At 40.3% G+C, this 23,133-nt stretch overlaps 1 protein-coding gene across 2 annotated transcripts in view; it reads left to right on the forward strand.

The window, feature by feature from the left end:
- The window catches only part of scarb2a (scavenger receptor class B, member 2a), an 82,926-nt gene extending 60,157 nt beyond the window's left edge, over positions 1-22,769 (forward strand). Inside the window, exons 10-14 of one of the 2 annotated variants that reach the window (XM_061895523.1) lie at positions 909-982; positions 1,060-1,111; positions 1,191-1,343; positions 8,736-8,783; positions 16,024-22,769. In XM_061895523.1, the coding sequence (XP_061751507.1) occupies positions 909-982; positions 1,060-1,111; positions 1,191-1,343; positions 8,736-8,783; positions 16,024-16,155 (459 nt within the window). In that variant the 3' untranslated portion in view covers positions 16,156-22,769. The remainder of the gene's footprint in view (positions 1-908; positions 983-1,059; positions 1,112-1,190; positions 1,344-8,735; positions 8,784-16,023) is intronic. The other variant, XM_061895533.1, reaches the window with a different exon arrangement.
- The last annotated feature ends 364 nt before the right edge of the window (positions 22,770-23,133 follow it).

Raw genomic sequence — 23,133 nt, forward strand, 5'->3', positions numbered from 1 at the left:
CTAAAAATATTAAATTGTATAACAGTGCAAAATATTGCTCATTTGTAGTGGTCTTTCTTGAACTATTTGGAAAAAAAGTTCAAGAAATTAACTAAAAAAATAACTAAAAACTTGTTGAAAAATACACAAGTAATTCAATAATAAATAAAGATTAGGGGGCCCCAAGTGGAGGAGTTCAAGTACCTAGGAGTCTTGTTCACGAGTGAGGGAAGAGTGGATCGTGAGATCGACAGGCGGATCGGTGCGGCGTCTTCAGTAATGCGGACGTTGTATCGATCCGTTGTGGTGAAGAAGGAGCTGAGCCGGAAGGCAAAGCTCTCAATTTACCGCTCGATCTACGTTCCCATCCTCACCTATGGTCATGAGCTTTGGGTCACGACCGAAAGGATAAGATCACGGGTACAAGCGGCCCAAATGAGTTTCCAGGTCTCTCCCTTAGAGATAGGGTGAGAAGCTCTGCCATCCGGGAGGAACTCAAAGTAAAGCCGCTGCTCCTCCACATGGAGAGGAGCCAGATGAGGTGGTTCGGGCATCTGGTCAGGATGCCACCCGAACGCCTCCCTAGGGAGGTGTTTAGGGCACGTCCAACCGGTAGGAGGCCACGGGGAAGACCCAGGACACGTTGGGAAGACTATGTCTCCCGGCTGGCCTGGGAACGCCTCGGGATCCCCCGGGAAGAGCTGGACGAAGTGGCTGGGGAGAGGGAAGTCTGGGTTTCCCTGCTTAGGCTGTTGCCCCCGCGACCCGACCTCGGCTAAGCGGAAGATGATGGATGGATGATGGATGGATTAGGGGGTAAAAAAAAAAATTTTTCACAGGGGGTACATCACTGAAAAAAGGTTGAGAACCAATGGTCTAAACTGTTTTGTTTGTTTTTTCGTATCATGAATACAATGTGTCTTTTATAGACCACCGGTGTTCCCATTCGCGCTTGCAAGCGAGCTCAGCTCAATGTCATCGTGAAAAGAGTGACGGGATTCCCGTAAGTCAAAATCCGTCGCCCCTTGACCTTCCATTCAGGACCGAGTCCTCTTTAACCCGTCTCCTGCCTTCTCGCAGTGAAACCAAGATGATCAATGAGACCATTTTCCCCATCATGTACGTGAACGAGGTGAGACAAATAACCGCCGAGTGTTTTCGCATTGAGTCCTCAACTGAGCTCTAACAACGCATCCCTCATCCCCGCACAGACGGCGACGGTGGACGACGACTCGGCGGCTCAGATGAGAACGCTGCTCTTAATCGTCACCCTGGTGTCCAACTTCCCCTTGCTCATCGTAGGCCTGGGCATCATCCTGCTGCTGGTGCTGGTCGTCTTATTCTGCCGAAACCGCCAGAAGAAGGTAAGTTCCTGCGCCGCCATCCCCGCCCCGGCATGTAAGTAGCAACAATAATATAGAGAAAACATGATGCTAGGAATAGTACACTAAATGCGAGCTTTTACAACAGACCTGGGCAAACTAAGGTCCGAGGGCCACATGCGGAACGTTACGCTTTTCAATCTGGCCCGCCGGACGTTCCCAAATATTTTTTTTTTTAGTTCTTTAAGATGGAAAGTGTAGCTGCCATTATCAATCAATCAATGTTTACTTATATAGCCCTAAATCACTAGTGTCTCAAAGGGCTGCACAAACCACCACGACATCCTCGGTAGGCCCACATAAGGGCAAGGAAAACTCACACCCAGTGGGACATTGGTGACAATAATGACTATGAGAACCTTGGAGAGGAGGAAAGCAATGGATGTCTAACATGATACTGTGAAAGTTCAATCCATAATGGATCCAACACAGTCGCGAGAGTCCAGTCCAAAGCGGATCCAACACAGCAGCGAGAGTCCCGTTCACAGCGGAGCCAGCAGGAAACCATCCCAAGTGGAGCCGGATCAGCAGCGCAGAGATGTCCCCAGCCGATACACAGGCAAGCAGTACATGGCCACCGGATCGGACCGGACCCCCTCCACAAGGGAGAGTGGGACATAGAAGAAAAAGAAAAGAAACGGCAGATCAACTGGTCTAAAAAGGGAGTCTATTTAAAGGCTAGAGTATACAAATGAGTTTTAAGGTGAGACTTAAATGCTTCTACTGACCGAACGGAAAACGCTCTATAGCCCGCAGACTTTTTTTGGGCTTTGGGAATCACTAACAAGCCGGAGTCCTTTGAACGCAGATTTCTTGCCGGGACATATGGTACAATACAATGGGCAAGATAGGATGGAGCTAGACTGTGTAGTATTTTATACGTAAGTAGTAAAACCTTAAAGTCACATCTTAAGTGCACAGGAAGCCAGTGCAGGTGATGATGTGCAGTCATGTTTTCTAATGACCGTAAGTCTTCAACTATACAAAGTATTTCGAAGGTTGGAATCTGCGCTTTTGGATCAATCAATCAATGTTTATTTATATAGCCCCAAATCACAAATGTCTCAAAGGACTGCACAAATCATTACGACTACGACATCCTCGGAAGAACCCACACCCAGTGGGCAGGGAGAATTCACATCCAGTGGGACGCCAGTGACAATGCTGACTTTGAGAAACCTTGGAGAGGACCTCAGATGTGGGCAACCCACCCCACCCTCTAGGAGACCGAAAGCAATGGATGTCGAGCGGGTCTAACATGATACTGTGAAAGTTCAATCCATAGTGGCTCCAACACAGCCGCGAGAGTTCAGTTCAAAGCGGATCCAAGACAGCAGCGAGAGTCCCGTCCACGGGAAACCATCCCAAGCGGAGGCGGATCAGCAGCGTAGAGATGTCCCCAACCGATACACAGGCGAGCGGTCCATCCTGGGTCCCGACGAGCGGTCCATCCTGGGTCCCGACTCTTAACAGCCAGTACTTCATCCATGGCCATCGGACCAGACCCCCTCCACAAGGGAGCCGGGGACAGAGGAGAAAAAGAAAAGAAGCGGCAGATCAACTGGCCTAAAAAGGAGTTCTATTTAAAGGTTAGAGTATACAAATGAGTTTTAAGGTGAGACTTAAATGCTTCTACTGAGGTAGCATCTCGAACTGTTACCGGGAGGGCATTCCAGAGTACTGGAGCCTGAACAGAAACGCTCTATACCCCAGAGACTTTTTTTGGGCTTTAGGAATCACTAATAAGCCGGAGTCCTTTGAAGGCAGATTTCTTGCCGGGACATATGGTACAATACAATCGGCAAGATAGGATGGAGCTAGACCGTGTAGTATTTTATAAGTAGTAAAACCTTAAAGTCACATCTTAAGTGTACTTCATCCATGGTCATCGGACCGGACCCCTTCCACAAGGGAGGGGGGGGGGGCATAGGAGAAAAAAGAAAAGAAGCAGCAGATCAACTGGTCTAAAAAGGAGGTCTATTTAAAGGCTATAGTATAAAGATGAGTTGATGACATACCAGTTACCGTATTTTTCGGAGTATAAGTCGCACCTGCCGAAAATGCAAAATAAGGAAGAAGAAAAACATACAAGTCGCATTTTTGGGGGGGAAATTTATTTGATAAAACCCAACACCAAGAACAGACATTTGAAAGGCAATTTAAAATAAATAAAGAATAGTGAACAACAGGCTGAATAAGTGTACGTTATATGAGGCATAAATAACCAACTGAGAAGGTGCCTGGTATGTTAAAGGGGAACATTATCACAATTTCAAAAGGGTTAAAAACAATAAAAATCAGTTCCCAGTGGCTTGTTTTATTTTTCGAAGTTTTTTTTCCAAAATTTTACACCTCCCGGAATATCCCTAAAAAAAGCTTTAAAGTTCTTGATTTTCGCTATTTGCGAAACCACTGTCCATTTCCCTGTGATGTCATACAGGGCTGCCAATACAAACAACATGGCGCTTACCACAGCAAGATATAGCGACATTAGCTCGGATTCAGACTCGGATTTCAGGGGCTTAAGCGATTCAACAGATTACGCGTGTATTGAAACAGATGGTCGGAGTATGGAGGCAGATAACGAAAACGAAATTGATGAAGAAATTGAAGCTATTGACGCTATTCGGCCGTAGCATGGGTGTACCTAATGAAGTGGCCCATAGCATGGCTGCCTTATTAGCATCGCCAGTAAAATGTGCGGACCAAACGATCAGGACTTTAGCATCTTGTGACACTGGAGCAACTTAAATCCGTCAATTGGTAAGTGTTTGTTTCGCATTAAATTTGGTTATCTAGTTTCAAATGTACATACAGCTAGCGTAAATAGCATGTTAGCATCGATTAGCTGGCAGTCATGCTGCGACCAAATATGTCTGATTAGCACATAAGTCAACAACATCAACAAAACTAACCTTTGGGATTTCGTTGACTTAATCGTTGGTTATCCATACATCTCTGTGCCATGTCTGTCTTAGCATCGCCGGCAGACACTCTGGCAAATTCAATGGGGGTCTGGCGGCAGATTTCTTGCCAGTGGTGCAACTTGAATCCCTCCCTGTTAGTGTTGTTACACCCTCCGACAACACACCGAAGAGGCATGATGTCTCCAAGGTTCCAAAAAATAGTCGAAATAACGGAAAATAACAGAGCTGAGACCCGGTGTTTGTAATGTAAAAATAAAAATGGCGGGTGTATTACCTCGGTGACGTCACGTTCCGACGTCATCGCTAAAAGACCGATAAACAGAAAGGCGTTTAATTTGCCAAAATTCACCCATTTAGAGTTCGGAAATCGGTTAAAAAAAATACATGGTCTTTTTTTCTGCAACATCAAGGTATATATTGACGCTTACATAGGTTTGGTGATAATGTTCCCCTTTAACCTAACATATTATGGTAAGAGTCATTCAAATAACTATAACATATAGCACATGCTATACGTTTACCAAAATATCTGTCACTCCTAATCGCTAAATCCCATGAAATCTTATACGTCTAGTCTCTTACGTGAATGAGCTGAATAATATTACTTGATATTTTACGGTAATGTGTTAATAATTTCACATTGAAGTCGCACCCCCGGACAAATTATGAAAAAAAAACTGCGATTTATAGTCCGAAAAATACGGTACTAAGGTAATCTAATTAGTTACTATGGTAATCTAATCCAGTGGTTCTCAACCTTTTTTCAGTGATGTACCCCCTGTGAACATGTTTTTAATTCAAGTACCCCCTAATCAGAGCAAAGCATTTTTGGTTGAAAAAAAGACATAAAGAAGTAAAATACAGCACTATGTCATCAGTTTCTGATTTATTAAATAGTATAACAGTGCAAAATATTGCTCATTTGTAGTGGTCTTTCTTGAACTATTTGGAAAAAAAAAAGATATAAAAATAACTAAAAACTTGTTGAAAAATAAACAAGTGATTCAATTATAAATCAAGATTTCTACACATAGAAGTAATCATCAACTTAAAGTGCCCTCTTTGGGGATTGTAATAAAGATCCATCTGGATTCATGAACTTAATCCTAAACGTTTCTTCACAAAAAAGAAATCTTTAACATCAATATTTATGGAACATGTCCACAAAAAATCTATCTGTCAACACTGAATATTGCATTGTTGTATTTTTTTTCACACTTTATGAACTTACATTCATATTTTGTTGAATTATTATTCAATAAATATATTTATAAAGGATTTTTGAATTGTTGCTATTTTTAGAATATTTTTAAAAAATGTCACGTACCCCTTGGCATACTTACGAGTACCCCCATTTGAGAACCACCGATCTAAACAGTTACTATGTTAATCTAATTAGTTACTATGGTCATCTAATTAGTTACAATGGTAATAATATCCGTCACAGCAGCTCAGACAAGCCATCAAGAAGTGTGGGTGGGAAGCGTTTCCACAGACGTGGTAGGAGATTTTCACAACAAAGGTCTAAAGCTTAGTGATTTATCAAATTGTTGGTGGGTTTATTTTGTACCCCTCGCGTTCGTATTTCAGTGTTTGTTGAATTTTTGTTACGTTTCACTTGATTGTAAAATATGTCGATGGAAAGGGGGGGTGACGTTTATATTTTGTCAATATTCAGTGTTTTATCGTTCATAGAAAAATTAAAAAATTCTATTGTTTTTATAGCGTTTTTAGCATTGAATCAGACATTATTGTGAGGTTTTGTATTAGATACATTTTTTTCTCTAAATGTGGCCCTCGAGTCAAAGTAATTGCCCAGGTCTGTTTTTAGATGGTTCAGGTCTCACTTAGCACAGCTTTTAAGCCCCAACTTTGTGCATGACAACTAACACGCTGCATGTATCCTGCACAGCATGAGCATTTTTTGTCTTTTTTGCAGTTTTCCAACTGTTATTGCATGGTTTTGTGAATTGTTGAGGTGTGACCGCATCACACCACTATGCACGTCACACAGGGAGGCGATCCGGGTAAACTTTGCACCTGCTGAGAAAACCGAAATTAGCGCAGAAATTAGTATCGTGCCTCTCCTACGTCGACCAGTTACTTTCCATATAGGCCAACTTCTACTTAAACAACACTTTTCCTGTTTAAAATCATTTAAGACACTTTTTGGCGGACAAAACTAAGAAAAATGCTTTGCAATATCTATGGAAGCTAAGTAGGCGCATAACGGTGCACGTATTCTTAATTGAATTGTATTTATATAGCGCTTTTCTCTAGTGACTCAAAGCGCTTTTACATAGTGAAACCCAATATTTAAGTTACATGTAAACCAGTGTGGGTAAAGTGTGGACACAACGGCAGTGACTAGGATGGTTGAAGCCGGGATCGAACCTGGAACCCTCAAGTTGCTGGCCCGGCCGCTCTACCAACCGAGCTATACCGTCCCAAAATCATGTGTATCATTTGTAAACAAATACAGCCTTTTCTACAGTTGGGGCTTCTGAGGTGTTTACCCCAAAGCTAAGCGCTTTTATATTTTAGTTCCCTTACTGTACTAAAAGTAACCAAATTGCGACCTAAACTTAAGTGTATATTTAACTGTGATTGCTACACCTTGAAAGTTAAGTTATATCTAATATTTAGTCAGTTTTATTATCTAGTTTTCCAGCAAAAACATGACTTATTTTCCGAACTACAGACCGCACCGTTGTATAAGCCGCTGCCATTAAATTTTAGGGAAAACATGAGTTTTATTTACCGTTAAATACCTTAATTGTTTCCAGAAACTGCTGTAACACGGCAGTCAAAAGGACCGATCAAAAAAAATCGTCATGGACCCACTAGCATACTTGCCAACCTTGAGACCTCCGAATTCGGGAGATTGGGGGAGTATATTTATAGCTAGAATTCAAAGTAAGTGTATTTTAGTGAATTCTAGCTATATATATTTATTTTATTGTATATATATATATAAATAAAAGAAATACTTGAATTTCAGTGTTCATTTATTTACACATAAAAGTCTGCTCTACAAAATTTGCAGGCAGCATATCCCTTCCCCTTCGAGCTGTCCCGAAAGAATAGAAATTATTTTTCCAATCATTTTGGAACTTGCAAGCGTCGTCTTCTTACTCGCCGTCGCCATGTCTCTTCCTTTTTGGACATTATTACTTGCCGTAGTTTTGAAGCAATGCATAATGGGAAATCCGGATGTTGTGTCTCTGTGCCTGCCAATCTTTATGGGTTATAGATAGAATAGAATAGAAAAAACTTTATTGATCCCTGGGGGAAATTCAGCACCACAGTTTGCTTACAATAGACAATAATAATAATAAATAAAACATATATATATAATATATAATAAATGAATAATATAAATATATTCTACATTTAAGTGCAGTCAAGGAACATATGTAGAATATATTTATATTATTCATATAAAGATACAGATAAACCTATGGATAACGGAGACATATATAATAGTCTCCTTTTCAGGCGAGAGAGGACACTGAAGGGACGCCCCCAATATTGTTGTCCGGGTAGAAATCGGGGAGAATGGTTGCCCCGGGAGATTTTCATGAGGATCACTGAAATTCGGGAGTCTCCCGGGAAAATTGGGAGGGTTGGCAAGTACAGCTGTGGAAGCTAGCTCTCCAATCAGCTAAACCCATTCAATACCTCCACAATGACGTCTTGATGAATTTGCGAAACTGAAACAACACAAAAAGAACGCTATAGTAAGTTAGTACCAACACAAACACTTGTAAACGCGGTACACGTGTCGACAAATTAGCTAATGCTATCGACGCTAGCTTTATTACATTACGATAGCATATACAGATATCCTCAAACACTACTGTCAAATATGACGGTTTAGAAAGTATGAATTGTTTTAGTTATATTGTAAAACTTGTCCAAACAATTAAAACTACTTTTCAGTGTCTGTCGGTGTATTAGGAAAACTATTCGTTGAATATAAAACACAAGAAAATCCATACATTTGTCGCACTGTTTTATAAGCCACAGGGTGCAAAGCGTAGGAAAAAAGTAGCTTCTACGAGTCTGTAAAACCCGGTTTGACAACACACAGTAATTTCATGCTATTAGCGTAGCATCTTGCTGAACACGGACATGAAACTGCTGGCTTGGTAAAAAGAAACATTTTTAGTTTGGCAAAACCGACGAACCACTCTTCAATGTTTCAGTCTTTTCACCAAACAGAAGCTAGCCGTTTCCTCCTTGTTTGGACGCTAAGCATGCTAAGCTAACGACGCAGCTCCACACACATTTGTCATCTAAGTCATTTCTCAAATGTCACAGCTTAGTTCGTAGCACTGTTCAAAAATGTTGACTATGCTTAATTGCAATGTGAAGCATTTAATTAACCCTGTTGTTCAATTTTTGCATTTCTGTAACCCCCTTTTTTTCCCTTTTTCTGTTTTAGAACGAAGTAAAACGTATTGATTTTACTGAGGCTTTTCATTCTTTTGCTGTAAGTCTTTATTCATTTTTGCCACCTTATTTGCTGTTGTCCTGTGTTTAATTCAGTTTGTCAGCCAACAAATATGTTTTAATGTACTTAATTGGCACTTAATTGTACTGTACTTAATTGTCTTTTATTTATTGACTTAAATGTATGTTGTGGTGCTTTATATTTACAGCTATGTCTATATGAACATGGATAATTTTGTAACGCTTATCTTCCTTTTGCATTTTGACTTTTCATCCACGCTCAAAACGTCCACTTTTATCCCTAAAAACTTTGAAAAACTTAATTGTTTGTGTGTGGATGAGTAAAATGTAGCTTACTATATGATGTCACTTTTTTAATCTTTACTTATTAACAGAACACCAGCCAGTAAGATATGGATTCATGACTGCGGATTTAATTTTTAGTATTTGCGTGCCAGACTTAAAACATGCATAGGCATTACAAAAATATGTTTCCTTCATTTTTAGTGAGTGTACACGTTTGTGTACTTATGGACAAAGTACATCATATCAAAGGACAATTCTTAGTTTTTGTTCTAATTAGGGTCCAATAAGCCCAAATAGCAAAGAGAAATAAAAATAAGCATGTAAACAGACAGCTTTAAAGCCTCTAAAGGCTTAGTGGCCGCATGTGTGGACAGCTTCTTTTTAGCTCTTATTTCCAAAATTGTGTACACTACTGAATTGGGGTCTTATGGCCACCTATGTGGACACTTATACTGTCATCTGGTGGTGTCAGAACAGTATAACATACAAAGGGAATTTGGAAAAAAAATTGTAAAAATAAGAATTAGCATGTCACTAAACATGACTTACACGTTTGTGTACTTATGGACAAAGTACATCATATCAAAGGACAATTCTTAGTTTTTGTTCTAATTAGGGTCCAATAAGCCCAATTAGCAAAGAGAAATAAAAATAAGCATGTAAACAAACAGTTTTAGAACCTCTAAAGGCTTAGTGGCCACATGTGTGGACATCTCCTTTTTAGCTCTTATTTCCAAAATGGTGTACACTACTGAATTGGGGTCTTATGGCCACTTATGTGGACACTTATACTGCCATCTGGTGGTGTCAGAAGAGTACAACATACAATGGAATTTGGAAAAAAATAAGAATTAACATGACGTACACGTTTGTGTACTTATGGACAAAGTACATCATATCAAAGGGCGATTCTTAGTTTTTGTTCTAATTAGGGTCCAATAAGCCCAATTAGCAAAGAGAAATAAAAATAAGCATGTAAACAAACAGCTTTAAAACCTCTAAAGGCTTAGTGGCCGCATGTGTGGACAGCTTCTTTTTAGCTCTTATTTCCAAAATTGTGTACACTACTGAATTGGGGTCTTATGGCCACCTATGTGGACACTTATACTGTCATCTGGTGGTGTCAGAACAGTATAACATACAAAGGGAATTTGGAAAAAAAATTGTAAAAATAAGAATTAGCATGTCACTAAACATGACTTACACGTTTGTGTACTTATGGACAAAGTACATCATATCAAAGGACAATTCTTAGTTTTTGTTGTAATTAGGGTCAAATAAGCCCAATTAGCAAAGAGAAATAAAAATAAGCATGTAAACAAACAGTTTTAGAACCTCTAAAGGCTTAGTGGCCACATGTGTGGACATCTCCTTTTTAGCTCTTATTTCCAAAATGGTGTACACTACTGAATTGGGGTCTTATGGCCACTTATGTGGACACTTATACTGCCATCTGGTGGTGTCAGAAGAGTACAACATACAATGGAATTTGGAAAAAAATAAGAATTAACATGACGTACACGTTTGTGTACTTATGGACAAAGTACATCATATCAAAGGGCGATTCTTAGTTTTTGTTCTAATTAGGGTCCAATAAGCCCAATTAGCAAAGAGAAATAAAAATAAGCATGTAAACAAACAGCTTTAAAACCTCTAAAGGCTTAGTGGCCGCATGTGTGGACAGCTTCTTTTTAGCTCTTATTTCCAAAATTGTGTACACTACTGAATTGGGGTCTTACGGCCACTTATGTGGACACTTATACTGTCATCTGGTGGTGTCAGAAGAGTATAACATACAAGGGAATTTGGGGGAAAAAAGTATAAAAATAAGAATTAGCATGTCACTAAACATGACGTACACGTGTGTGTACTTATGGACAAAGTACATCATATCAAAGGACAATTCTTAGTTTTTGTTCTAATTAGGGTCCAATTAGCAAAGAGAAATAAAAATAAGCATGTAAACAAACAGCTTTAAATCCTCTAAAGGCTTAGTGGCCGCTTGCGTGGACAGCTCCTTTTTAGCTCTTATTTCCAAAACTGTGTACACTACTGAATTGGGGTCTTATGGCCACTTATGTGGACACTTATAGTGCCATCTGGTGGTGTCAGAAGAGTATAACATACACTGGAATTTGTAAAAAAAAATAAGAATTAGCATGTCACTAAACATGACGTACACATTTGTGTACTTATGGACTAAGTACATCATATCAAAGGACGATTCTTAGTTTTTGTTCTAATTAGGGTCCAATTAGCCCAAATAGCCAAGAGAAATAAAAATAAGCATGCAAACAAACAGCTTTAAAACCTCTGAAGGCTTAGTGGCCGCATGTGTGGGCAGCTCCTTTTTAGCTCTTATTTCCAAAATTGTGTACACTACTGAATTGGGGTCTTATGGCCACTTATGTGGACACTTATACTGCCATCTGGTGGTGTCAGAAGAGTATAACATACAAGGGAATTTGGGGGAAAAAAGTATAAAAATAAGAATTAGCATGTCACTAAACATGACGTACACGTGTGTGTACTTATGGACAAAGTACATCATATAAAAGGACAATTCTTAGTTTTTGTTCTAATTAGGGTCCAATTAGCAAAGAGAAATAAAAATAAGCATGTAAACAAACAGCTTTAAAACCTCTAAAGGCTTAGTGGCCGCTTGCGTGGACAGCTCCTTTTTAGCTCTTATTTCCAAAACTGTGTACACTACTGAATTGGGGTCTTATGGCCACTTATGTGGACACTTATAATGCCATCTGGTGGTGTCAGAAGAGTATAACATACACTGGAATTTGTAAAAAAATAAGAATTAGCATGTCACTAAACATGACGTACACGTTTGTGTACTTATGGACTAAGTACATCATATCAAAGGACGATTCTTAGTTTTTGTTCTAATTAGGGTCCAATTAGCCCAAATAGCCAAGAGAAATAAAAATAAGCATGCAAACAAACAGCTTTAAAACCTCTGAAGGCTTAGTGGCCGCATGTGTGGGCAGCTCCTTTTTAGCTCTTATTTCCAAAATTGTGTACACTACTGAATTGGGGTCTTATGGCCACTTATGTGGACACTTATACTGCCATCTGGTGGTGTCAGAAGAGTATAACATACAATAGAATTTGGAAAAAAATAAGAATTATTATGTCACTAAACATGACGTACACGTTTGTGTACTTATGGACTAAGTACATCATATCAAAGGACGATTCTTAGTTTTTGTTCTAATTAGGGTCCAATTAGCCCAAATAGCCAAGAGAAATAAAAATAAGCATGTAAACAAACAGCTTTAAAACCTCTAAAGGCTTAGTGGCCGCTTGCGTGGACAGCTCCTTTTTAGCTCTTATTTCCAAAACTGTGTACACTACTGAATTGGGGTCTTATGGCCACTTATGTGGACACTTATAGTGCCATCTGGTGGTGTCAGAAGAGTATAACATACACTGGAATTTGTAAAAAAATAAGAATTAGCATGTCACTAAACATGACGTACACATTTGTGTACTTATGGACTAAGTACATCATATCAAAGGACGATTCTTAGTTTTTGTTCTAATTAGGGTCCAATTAGCCCAAATAGCCAAGAGAAATAAAAATAAGCATGCAAACAAACAGCTTTAAAACCTCTGAAGGCTTAGTGGCCGCATGTGTGGGCAGCTCCTTTTTAGCTCTTATTTCCAAAACTGTGTACACTACTGAATTGGGGTCTTATGGCCACTTATGTGGACACTTATAGTGCCATATGGTGGTGTCAGAAGAGTATAACATACACTGGAATTTGTAAAAAAATAAGAATTAGCATGTCACTAAACATGACGTACACGTTTGTGTACTTATGGACAAAGTACATCATATCAAAGGGCGATTCTTAGTTTTTGTTCTAATTAGGGTCCAATAAGCCCAATTAGCAAAGAGAAATAAAAATAAGCATGTAAACAAACAGCTTTAAAACCTCTAAAGGCTTAGTGGCCGCATGTGTGGACAGCTTCTTTTTAGCTCTTATTTCCAAAATTGTGTACAATACTGAATTGGGGTCTTACGGCCACTTATGTGGACACTTATACTGCCATCTGGTGGTGTCAGAAGAGTATAACATACAAGGGAATTTGGGGGAAAAAAGTATAAAAATAAGAATTAGCATGTCACTAAACATGACGTACACGTGTGTGTACTTATGGACAAAGTACATCATATCAAAGGACAATTCTTAGTTTTTGTTCTAATTAGGGTCCAATTAGCAAAGAGAAATAAAAATAAGCATGTAAACAAACAGCTTTAAAACCTCTAAAGGCTTAGTGGCCGCTTGCGTGGACAGCTTCTTTTTAGCTCTTATTTCCAAAACTGTGTACACTACTGAATTGGGGTCTTATGGCCACTTATGTGGACACTTATAGTGCCATCTGGTGGTGTCAGAAGAGTATAACATACACTGGAATTTGTAAAAAAAAATAAGAATTAGCATGTCACTAAACATGACGTACACATTTGTGTACTTATGGACTAAGTACATCATATCAAAGGACGATTCTTAGTTTTTGTTCTAATTAGGGTCCAATTAGCCCAAATAGCCAAGAGAAATAAAAATAAGCATGCAAACAAACAGCTTTAAAACCTCTGAAGGCTTAGTGGCCGCATGTGTGGGCAGCTCCTTTTTAGCTCTTATTTCCAAAATTGTGTACACTACTGAATTGGGGTCTTATGGCCACTTATGTGGACACTTATACTGCCATCTGGTGGTGTCAGAAGAGTATAACATACAAGGGAATTTGGGGGAAAAAAGTATAAAAATAAGAATTAGCATGTCACTAAACATGACGTACACGTGTGTGTACTTATGGACAAAGTACATCATATAAAAGGACAATTCTTAGTTTTTGTTCTAATTAGGGTCCAATTAGCAAAGAGAAATAAAAATAAGCATGTAAACAAACAGCTTTAAAACCTCTAAAGGCTTAGTGGCCGCTTGCGTGGACAGCTCCTTTTTAGCTCTTATTTCCAAAACTGTGTACACTACTGAATTGGGGTCTTATGGCCACTTATGTGGACACTTATAATGCCATCTGGTGGTGTCAGAAGAGTATAACATACACTGGAATTTGTAAAAAAATAAGAATTAGCATGTCACTAAACATGACGTACACGTTTGTGTACTTATGGACTAAGTACATCATATCAAAGGACGATTCTTAGTTTTTGTTCTAATTAGGGTCCAATTAGCCCAAATAGCCAAGAGAAATAAAAATAAGCATGCAAACAAACAGCTTTAAAACCTCTGAAGGCTTAGTGGCCGCATGTGTGGGCAGCTCCTTTTTAGCTCTTATTTCCAAAATTGTGTACACTACTGAATTGGGGTCTTATGGCCACTTATGTGGACACTTATACTGCCATCTGGTGGTGTCAGAAGAGTATAACATACAATAGAATTTGGAAAAAAATAAGAATTATTATGTCACTAAACATGACGTACACGTTTGTGTACTTATGGACTAAGTACATCATATCAAAGGACGATTCTTAGTTTTTGTTCTAATTAGGGTCCAATTAGCCCAAATAGCCAAGAGAAATAAAAATAAGCATGTAAACAAACAGCTTTAAAACCTCTAAAGGCTTAGTGGCCGCTTGCGTGGACAGCTCCTTTTTAGCTCTTATTTCCAAAACTGTGTACACTACTGAATTGGGGTCTTATGGCCACTTATGTGGACACTTATAGTGCCATCTGGTGGTGTCAGAAGAGTATAACATACACTGGAATTTGTAAAAAAATAAGAATTAGCATGTCACTAAACATGACGTACACATTTGTGTACTTATGGACTAAGTACATCATATCAAAGGACGATTCTTAGTTTTTGTTCTAATTAGGGTCCAATTAGCCCAAATAGCCAAGAGAAATAAAAATAAGCATGCAAACAAACAGCTTTAAAACCTCTGAAGGCTTAGTGGCCGCATGTGTGGGCAGCTCCTTTTTAGCTCTTATTTCCAAAACTGTGTACACTACTGAATTGGGGTCTTATGGCCACTTATGTGGACACTTATAGTGCCATATGGTGGTGTCAGAAGAGTATAACATACACTGGAATTTGTAAAAAAATAAGAATTAGCATGTCACTAAACATGACGTACACGTTTGTGTACTTATGGACAAAGTACATCATATCAAAGGGCGATTCTTAGTTTTTGTTCTAATTAGGGTCCAATAAGCCCAATTAGCAAAGAGAAATAAAAATAAGCATGTAAACAAACAGCTTTAAAACCTCTAAAGGCTTAGTGGCCGCATGTGTGGACAGCTTCTTTTTAGCTCTTATTTCCAAAATTGTGTACAATACTGAATTGGGGTCTTACGGCCACTTATGTGGACACTTATACTGCCATCTGGTGGTGTCAGAAGAGTATAACATACAAGGGAATTTGGGGGAAAAAAGTATAAAAATAAGAATTAGCATGTCACTAAACATGACGTACACGTGTGTGTACTTATGGACAAAGTACATCATATCAAAGGACAATTCTTAGTTTTTGTTCTAATTAGGGTCCAATTAGCAAAGAGAAATAAAAATAAGCATGTAAACAAACAGCTTTAAAACCTCTAAAGGCTTAGTGGCCGCTTGCGTGGACAGCTTCTTTTTAGCTCTTATTTCCAAAACTGTGTACACTACTGAATTGGGGTCTTATGGCCACTTATGTGGACACTTATAGTGCCATCTGGTGGTGTCAGAAGAGTACAACATACACTGGAATTTGTAAAAAAAATAATAATTAGCATGTCACTAAACATGACGTACACGTTTGTGTACTTATGGACTAAGTACATCATATCAAAGGACGATTCTTAGTTTTTGTTCTAATTAGGGTCCAATTAGCCCAAATAGCAAAGAGAAATAACAGGTTAAATATTCCATACTCATCTTTTAACATGTGTGATGTTCTCAATTCACGTGTTTTCCCACTAACGCCCGTGTTTGTTGGGACGCAGACGGCCAAAGACGAGACGGCTTACACGCAAGTCAGCGACAAGACGGACGAGTCGCCGGACGCGCCGGCCAGCCAGCCGGTGAGGAACGGCTCGTACATCGCCATGTCTCCAGTGGAGGCCCAGAAGTGTTGATACAGGATCCTCGCCAACAACCAACCCACCCCCCCCTCTTGACCCCAAACCCCTCCCCCCCAGCCTGGCACATAGGAAGGGGGCTGGAGGGATCAGTGCACAGCAGGGGGGTTTGGGGGGGGGTCAACAAAGGACAGCGCTCCTCTCCCTGAGCCCTCCTAGGACGGCTTATTGCGTCATCCCCTCCTCTTCCTCTCTTGGTTGACTCCCAAGATGAAGGACTCGACCAGGACAAGCCTTTTTTTGTACCCCCCTAACAGGTAGCATAGGTGTCTCCATTCCTACACGGACGCAGAACTTATTAGGAACCTCTGAGCCAAACCTTGTTTCCTCCGCACACAAGCGCCCCCTGCTGTGTGTGTGTTTAATCCAACACTAGACGCATTTCAGTTTTTTGTAAGCTCCACAAGAACTAAAGAAGGGAGACCTGCTTCCTGCCTTACCACCATATCTCATGACACTAACGTCGCACGCCAACACTGTTACTCAAGCACAAGACGGACTCCCGGCAGTCCTCCGTCGGAAGCTACCAGGTCTCCTTTTTTTCCCCCCCCCTACCTTTTTGGATGAGTTCCAAGACGCTGTGGAGCGCCACCCGGTGTTACTGTGCAGCACTTGAATCACTCTTGGTGTCTTACACTGCGTCCCGCTTAAGACCGTACCGCCAAAAAAAAAAAAAAAAAAATCAACAACACCCGCAACGACAAACATCCCTGCACTTTTTGCCTGGAAAATGTGCCCTATTGTATTTTTTTTTTGTGTGTCACGTCTACTTTGTGGTCCACGCGTTGAAAACATTTCAGAGTCTTCTTTTTCATGTTTGTTATTGCTGCTAGTGTGGCCATAACCTGTGAGAGTGCTGTTCACACCAGTCTTAAGTCCCTCATTTCATCCTGTTTTTTTGTGTAGGCGAGCTATTTCCTCAACGGCCTGGACGAGCTGAAACACGTCAGTCTTAAGATTTTGTGCCACGGGTCAGTTTAAACTCTTACTTCACAAAGGGCCTTTTTGTTCACTCTTTCTCACCAGTAGAGGTTCCGTTCGTACTACTCGTTCGGTAAATTTCCGGTTTTGTTACCTTTTTCCGATCGCACATTTTTTCATCGTTACACCGGAGTGACGTTTCGGTCGACCATTTCAAGTTAAACAAAACGGTTCTGTCGAGTTAGATCCTTCAACTCGCACCCGACAGAAACGGCAACATATACGTACGTCAAAGAACTGTACCGAACGATTTGATGGACACAAGCAAATCGGGTTAATTCGCACAAATTCCCCTTTGTAATCTACGATATTTTTAGATGTTAAAAAATCTCATCGTAATGCAATATTTTTAAGTGGTGCTTTTTTCGTCAAAACCAATTAACGAGCATATCATGTTGTTCCCATTCCGATCATTACAGAAGTGAGGATTCTGTCGATCCTACAAAATCGAGTTAAATCCTCCGACTGGGAAGTTCTCAGCCTTTATGACTTAGCCCAAGCTCTTTTGATGAATTTTCCAGTTTTGTTACCTTTTCCGATCGCACATTTTCATCGTTACACCGGAGTGACAATTCTGTCGATCAATGACAGTGCAACCAACTTCGGATAAGACCTAACAGAAAACGCTAAATATACGTACTGTACTGTAGAGAACGTTTCCACCACGTAGGTCGCATCGATTAGTTCGGATCAGAACTTTCCGTAGTAACACAGGAGGGAAGATTCAGTCGACCATTTCAAGGTAAACAAGATGGTTCTGTCGAGTTAGATCCTTCAACTCGCACCCGACAGAAACGGCAAAATATACGTACGTCAAAGAACTGTACCGGACCACTTGGTGGACACAAGCAACTCGGGTTAATTCGCACAAATTCCTCTTTGTGATCTACGATATTTCTGGATGTTGAAAAAATTGTCTTGTTCTAATCGTAAAACTTCATCGTAACACTTCATCGTAACAAGTCCGTCGACCAAAGACAGTTCAAGTGTCTAGCTCCCTCCCAACCAACTTCGGATCAGACCTAACAGAAACCGCAAAATATACGTACTGTACTGTAGAGAACGTTTCCACCAAGTAGGTCGCATCGATTAGTTCGGATCAGAATTTTCCGTAGTAACACAGGAGGGAAGATTCAGTCGACCATTTCAAGGTAAACAAGATGGTTCTGTCGAGTTAGATCCTTCAACTCGCACCCGACAGAAACTGCAAAATATACGTACGTCAAAGAACTGTACCGGACCACTTGGTGGACACAAGCAACTCGGGTTAATTCGCACAAATTCCTCTTTGTGATCTACGATATTTCTGGATGTTGAAAAAATTGTCTTGTTCTAATCGTAAAACTTTATCGTAACACTTCATCGTAACAAGTACGTCGACCAATGACAGTGCAAGTGTCTAGCTCCGCCCCAACCAACTTCGGATAAGACCCAACTGAAACCGCAAAATATACGTAGTGTACTGTAGAGAACGTTTCCACCAAGTAGGTCGCATCGATTAGTTCGGATCAGAACTTTCCGTAGTAACAGAAGGGAAGATTCAGTCGACCATTTCAAGGTAAACAGGATGGTTCTGTCGAGTTATATCCTTCAACTCGCACCCGACAGAAACGGCAAAATATACGTACGTCAATGAACTGTACCGAACCCCTTGGTGGACACAAGCAACTCGGGTTAATTCGCACAAATTCCTCTTTGTAATCTACGATATTTTTAGATGTTAAAAAATCTCATCGTAATGCAATATTTTCAAGTGGTACTTTTTTCGTCAAAACCAATTAACGAGCATAACATGTTGTTCCCATTCCGATCATTACAGAAGTGAGGATTCTGTCGATCCTACAAAATCGAGTTAAATCCTCCGACTGGAAAGTTCTCAGCCTTTATGACTGAACCCAAGTTCTTTTGATGAATTTTCCAGTTTTGTTACCTTTTCCGATGGCACATTTTCATCGTTACACCGGAGTGACAATTCTGTCGACCAATGACAGTGCAACCAACTTCGGATAAGACCTAACAGAAAACGCTAAATATACGTACTGTACTGTAGAGAACGTTTCCACGAAGTAGGTCGCATCGATTAGTTCGGATCAGAATTTTCCGTAGTAACACAGGAGGGAAGATTCAGTCGACCATTTCAAGGTAAACAAGATGGTTCTGTCGAGTTAGATCGTTCAACTCGCACCCGACAGAAACGGCAAAATATACGTACGTCAAAGAACTGTACCGGACCACTTGGTGGACACAAGCAACTCGGGTTAATTCGCACAAATTCCTCTTTGTGATCTACGATATTTTTGGATGTTGAAAAAATTGTCTTGTTCTAATCGTAAAACTTTCTCGTAACACTTCATCGTAAAAAGTCCGTCGACCAATGACAGTGCAAGTGTCTAGCTCCGCCCCAACCAACTTCGGATCAGACCTAACAGAAAACGCTAAATATACGTACTGTAATGTAAAGAACGTTTTCACCAAGTAGGTCGCATTGATTAGTTCGGATCAGAATTTTCCGTAGTAACACAGGAGGGAAGATTCAGTCGACCATTTCAAGGTAAACAAAATGGTTCTGTCGAGTTAGATCCTTCAACTCGCACCCGACAGAAACGGCAAAATATACGTACGTCAAAGAACTGTACCGAACCATTTGGTGGACACAAGCAAATCGGGTTAATTCGCACAAATTCCCCTTTGTAATCTACGATATTTTTAGAAGTTAAAAAATCTCATCGTAATGCAATATTTTTAAGTGGTGCTTTTTTCGTCAAAACCAATTAACGAGCATATCATGTTGTTCCCATTCCGATCATTACAGAAGTGAGGATTCTGTCGATCCTACAAAATCGAGCTAAATCCTCCGACTGGAAAGTTCTCAGCCTTTATGACTGAACCCAGGCTTTTTTGATGAATTTTCCAGTTGTGTTACCTTTTCCGATCGCACATTTTCATCGTTACACCGGAGTGACAATTCTGTCGACCAATGACAGTGCAACCAACTTCGGATAAGACCTAACAGAAAACGCTAAATATACGTACTGTACTGTAGAGAACGTTTCCACCAAGTAGGTCACATCGATTAGTTCGGATCAGAATTTTCCGTAGTAACACAGGAGGGAAGATTCAGTCGACCATTTCAAGGTAAACAAGATGGTTCTGTCGAGTTAGATCCTTCAACTCGCACCCGACAGAAACGGCAACATATACGTACGTCAAAGAACTGTACCAAACCATTTGGTGGACACAAGCAACTCGGGTTAATTCGCACAAATTCCTCTTTTTGATCTACGATATTTCTGGATGTTGAAAAAATTGTCTTGTTCTAAGCGTGAAATTTCATCGTAACAATTCCGTTGACCAATGACAGTGCAAGTGTGTCTAGCTCTGCCCCAACCAACTTCGGATCAGACCTAACAAAAAAACGCAAAATACACCTACTGTACTGTACCGAACATTTCCACCAAGTCGGTCGGATCAGTTAGTTCCGATCAGACTTTCCATTGTAGCAAGCGACACAAAATCATATTGCCGTCACATTTACCGATCTATTTCAACCCTTCTTGTTTGATTCTCTACAAAGACCAATTCACATATTCCGATCAAACCTTTACATCCCAATACGAAAGTGACGATTCTGTCAACCGACCCGAGGTCCTCAGTTAGTCCGTCTTTGCCTCACCAGAAGGTTACTGCAAAATGACAGAGCAAGTGTGTCTACAAAAGAGTACTGCAAAGTGCGATGCTTCGGATCGGACCTAACAGAAACCGCAAAAAACACGTACTGTACTGTACCAAACGTTACCACCAAGTTTGTTAGTTCCGATCAGACTTTCCATCGTAACACAGGAGTGACAGTTCTGTCGACCGACGAAAGAACAGATGTCGATCTCGTTCTGCCCCAACCAAAGAGTACAAGTAGGATGCTTCGGATCAGAAGTACGGAAAGTTTCATGTTGGATCGGTCACTTTCGATCAAAATGTTATGGTTCTGTCAACCGCAGTTTATCTCCAACAGGATACTCTTTGCGGGAAATGGATATGCAGCGATAAAGTTCGGATCGGTTTTCCTGATCAGATTCATCTTGCCGTCACATTTACCGATCTATTTCAACCCTTTTTGTTTGATTCTCTACCAAGACCAATTCACACAGTCCGATCAAACCTTTCCATCCCAACACCAACGTGACAATTCTGTCGACCGACCCGAGGTTCATGTCCATCCCGTTCTGCTCCAACTAAAAAGTACAAGTAGCATGCTTCGAATCAGAAGTACCGAAAGTTTCATGTTGGATCAGTTACTTTCGATCAAAATTTTACGGTTCTGTCGACCGCAGTTTATCTCCAATTCACATATTCCGATCAAACCTTTCCAACCCAACACGAACGTGACGATTCTGTCGACCGACCCGAGGTCCTCAGTTAGTCCGTCTTTGCCTCAAAATGGGGAAACTTTAAACCGACTTCTTGCCACTAACGGTAGAAAAACATTGTACGTTTTTTTTACCAAGCTCATCTCATCGTAATGGACGATACTTTTTTTTTTCGTCCAAAACAATTAAAGAGTGTAACATGTTCCCATTCCGATCTGTCGATCCTACAAAATCGAGCTAAATCCTCCGACTGGAAATTTCTGAACCCAACCTCTTTTGGTGAACTTATTTTATTCTTATTTTTTTGGTGTGTACTTTTTTTTTTTTTTGGAGACGAGACCTTAATCCCGATCACCTGTTCACACCTGAGCCAACGCTTCTCCGTTTTTTTTTTAAGACTGACCACGGCATTCGCTCATTGGCTCGTGACCAAAGATGAGCTTTTTAGCTCGCTCCCCACTTCCGTGCCACGAACCGCTCCCGCCTCGCTTTCCAAACTTCAAGACAAAAAAAAAACAATGTTAAAGTATTTTGCTGCGTGGACACTTTTGTGTGTGTGTGTGTGTGTGTGTACGAGAGTGTGTGTGTGTTATGTGCCTTCTTGACATCAAGGCCGAAAGAACACTGGCTAGTTTTTGCCTCCAAATCTCAGTATTATGTCAAATAAAAGCAATACAAACTTGTAAAAAAAAATAAAAATAAAAAATAGTAAGGGGCCACTCGATATTTATCCCCCCTCCCCCACCTGAAATTGTGATTATTATTATTATTATTTTTCTTTTCTTGGTGTATATTGTTTGTAGATATCCTGCTTGGGTCCAAGCCTCATTTCACTTTTTGACCAGGAAACGAGCAAAGTTACAGGCGGACGGTGGCGGGTGGGCGTGGTCACGTGACCTCGCCCAAGGTCACGCTGGACGGTCGCTGACTATCTTGACGCGAGCTATGCCTGCGAGATGAAAGAAGCCCCTCCCCCTTCCTCCTTCAGGACCAGCGGTCATGCCATAGCCTTCGCCCGCTTTGTAACAACAACAAGTTGTTTTTTTTGGTGTTGGAGCAATGGCGGCGTGTGACGGCGCCCCCTGCCTGTTTTGTTTTGCTGCTGAGAATGACAATCTTTCCTTGTCATGTTTTGGTGCAAAAAAAAAAATGATTAAAACTCCTGTTTTAGTTTTGATAATTTACACGGCACACACCTTTCTACTGTGCTTTTGTAAACATTTCTAGTGTATTTGCAAGAAAATAAACCTTGCCGTCAAGCGCAAACCTTCCTGCTCTTGTCCTTTTTTTTTCCCCCAAAAAAAATAGTCAACCCGTTGAAATCAGGGAAAGTCCGAATAAAAGAGGAGGCGTTCAATATTTTGTCCGAGCGTGCTAGGAGTACAGTCCAGACGTCTCTCCTCAATTGAGCCGAATTTAATTTTGTCTCCATTTAATTCCTTGCTTCTTGTCTTGTTTAGTAGATGTCATCAGTGTTTGAACCTGATAAGAACTGTTCAAATAATTATCAAAATAATTGATTAAATCAAATAATTAGATGAATAAATTAGTATTGAAACTTTTTAGAACTGTTGGAACCCGTTGAAACTGTTTAAAGCTCTTAAGAACTGTTAAACTGTTGAACATTTTA

The sequence above is a fragment of the Nerophis ophidion genome, linkage group LG01, assembly GCF_033978795.1.
Source record: "Nerophis ophidion isolate RoL-2023_Sa linkage group LG01, RoL_Noph_v1.0, whole genome shotgun sequence".
NCBI classification, from domain to species: Eukaryota; Metazoa; Chordata; class Actinopteri; order Syngnathiformes; family Syngnathidae; genus Nerophis; species Nerophis ophidion.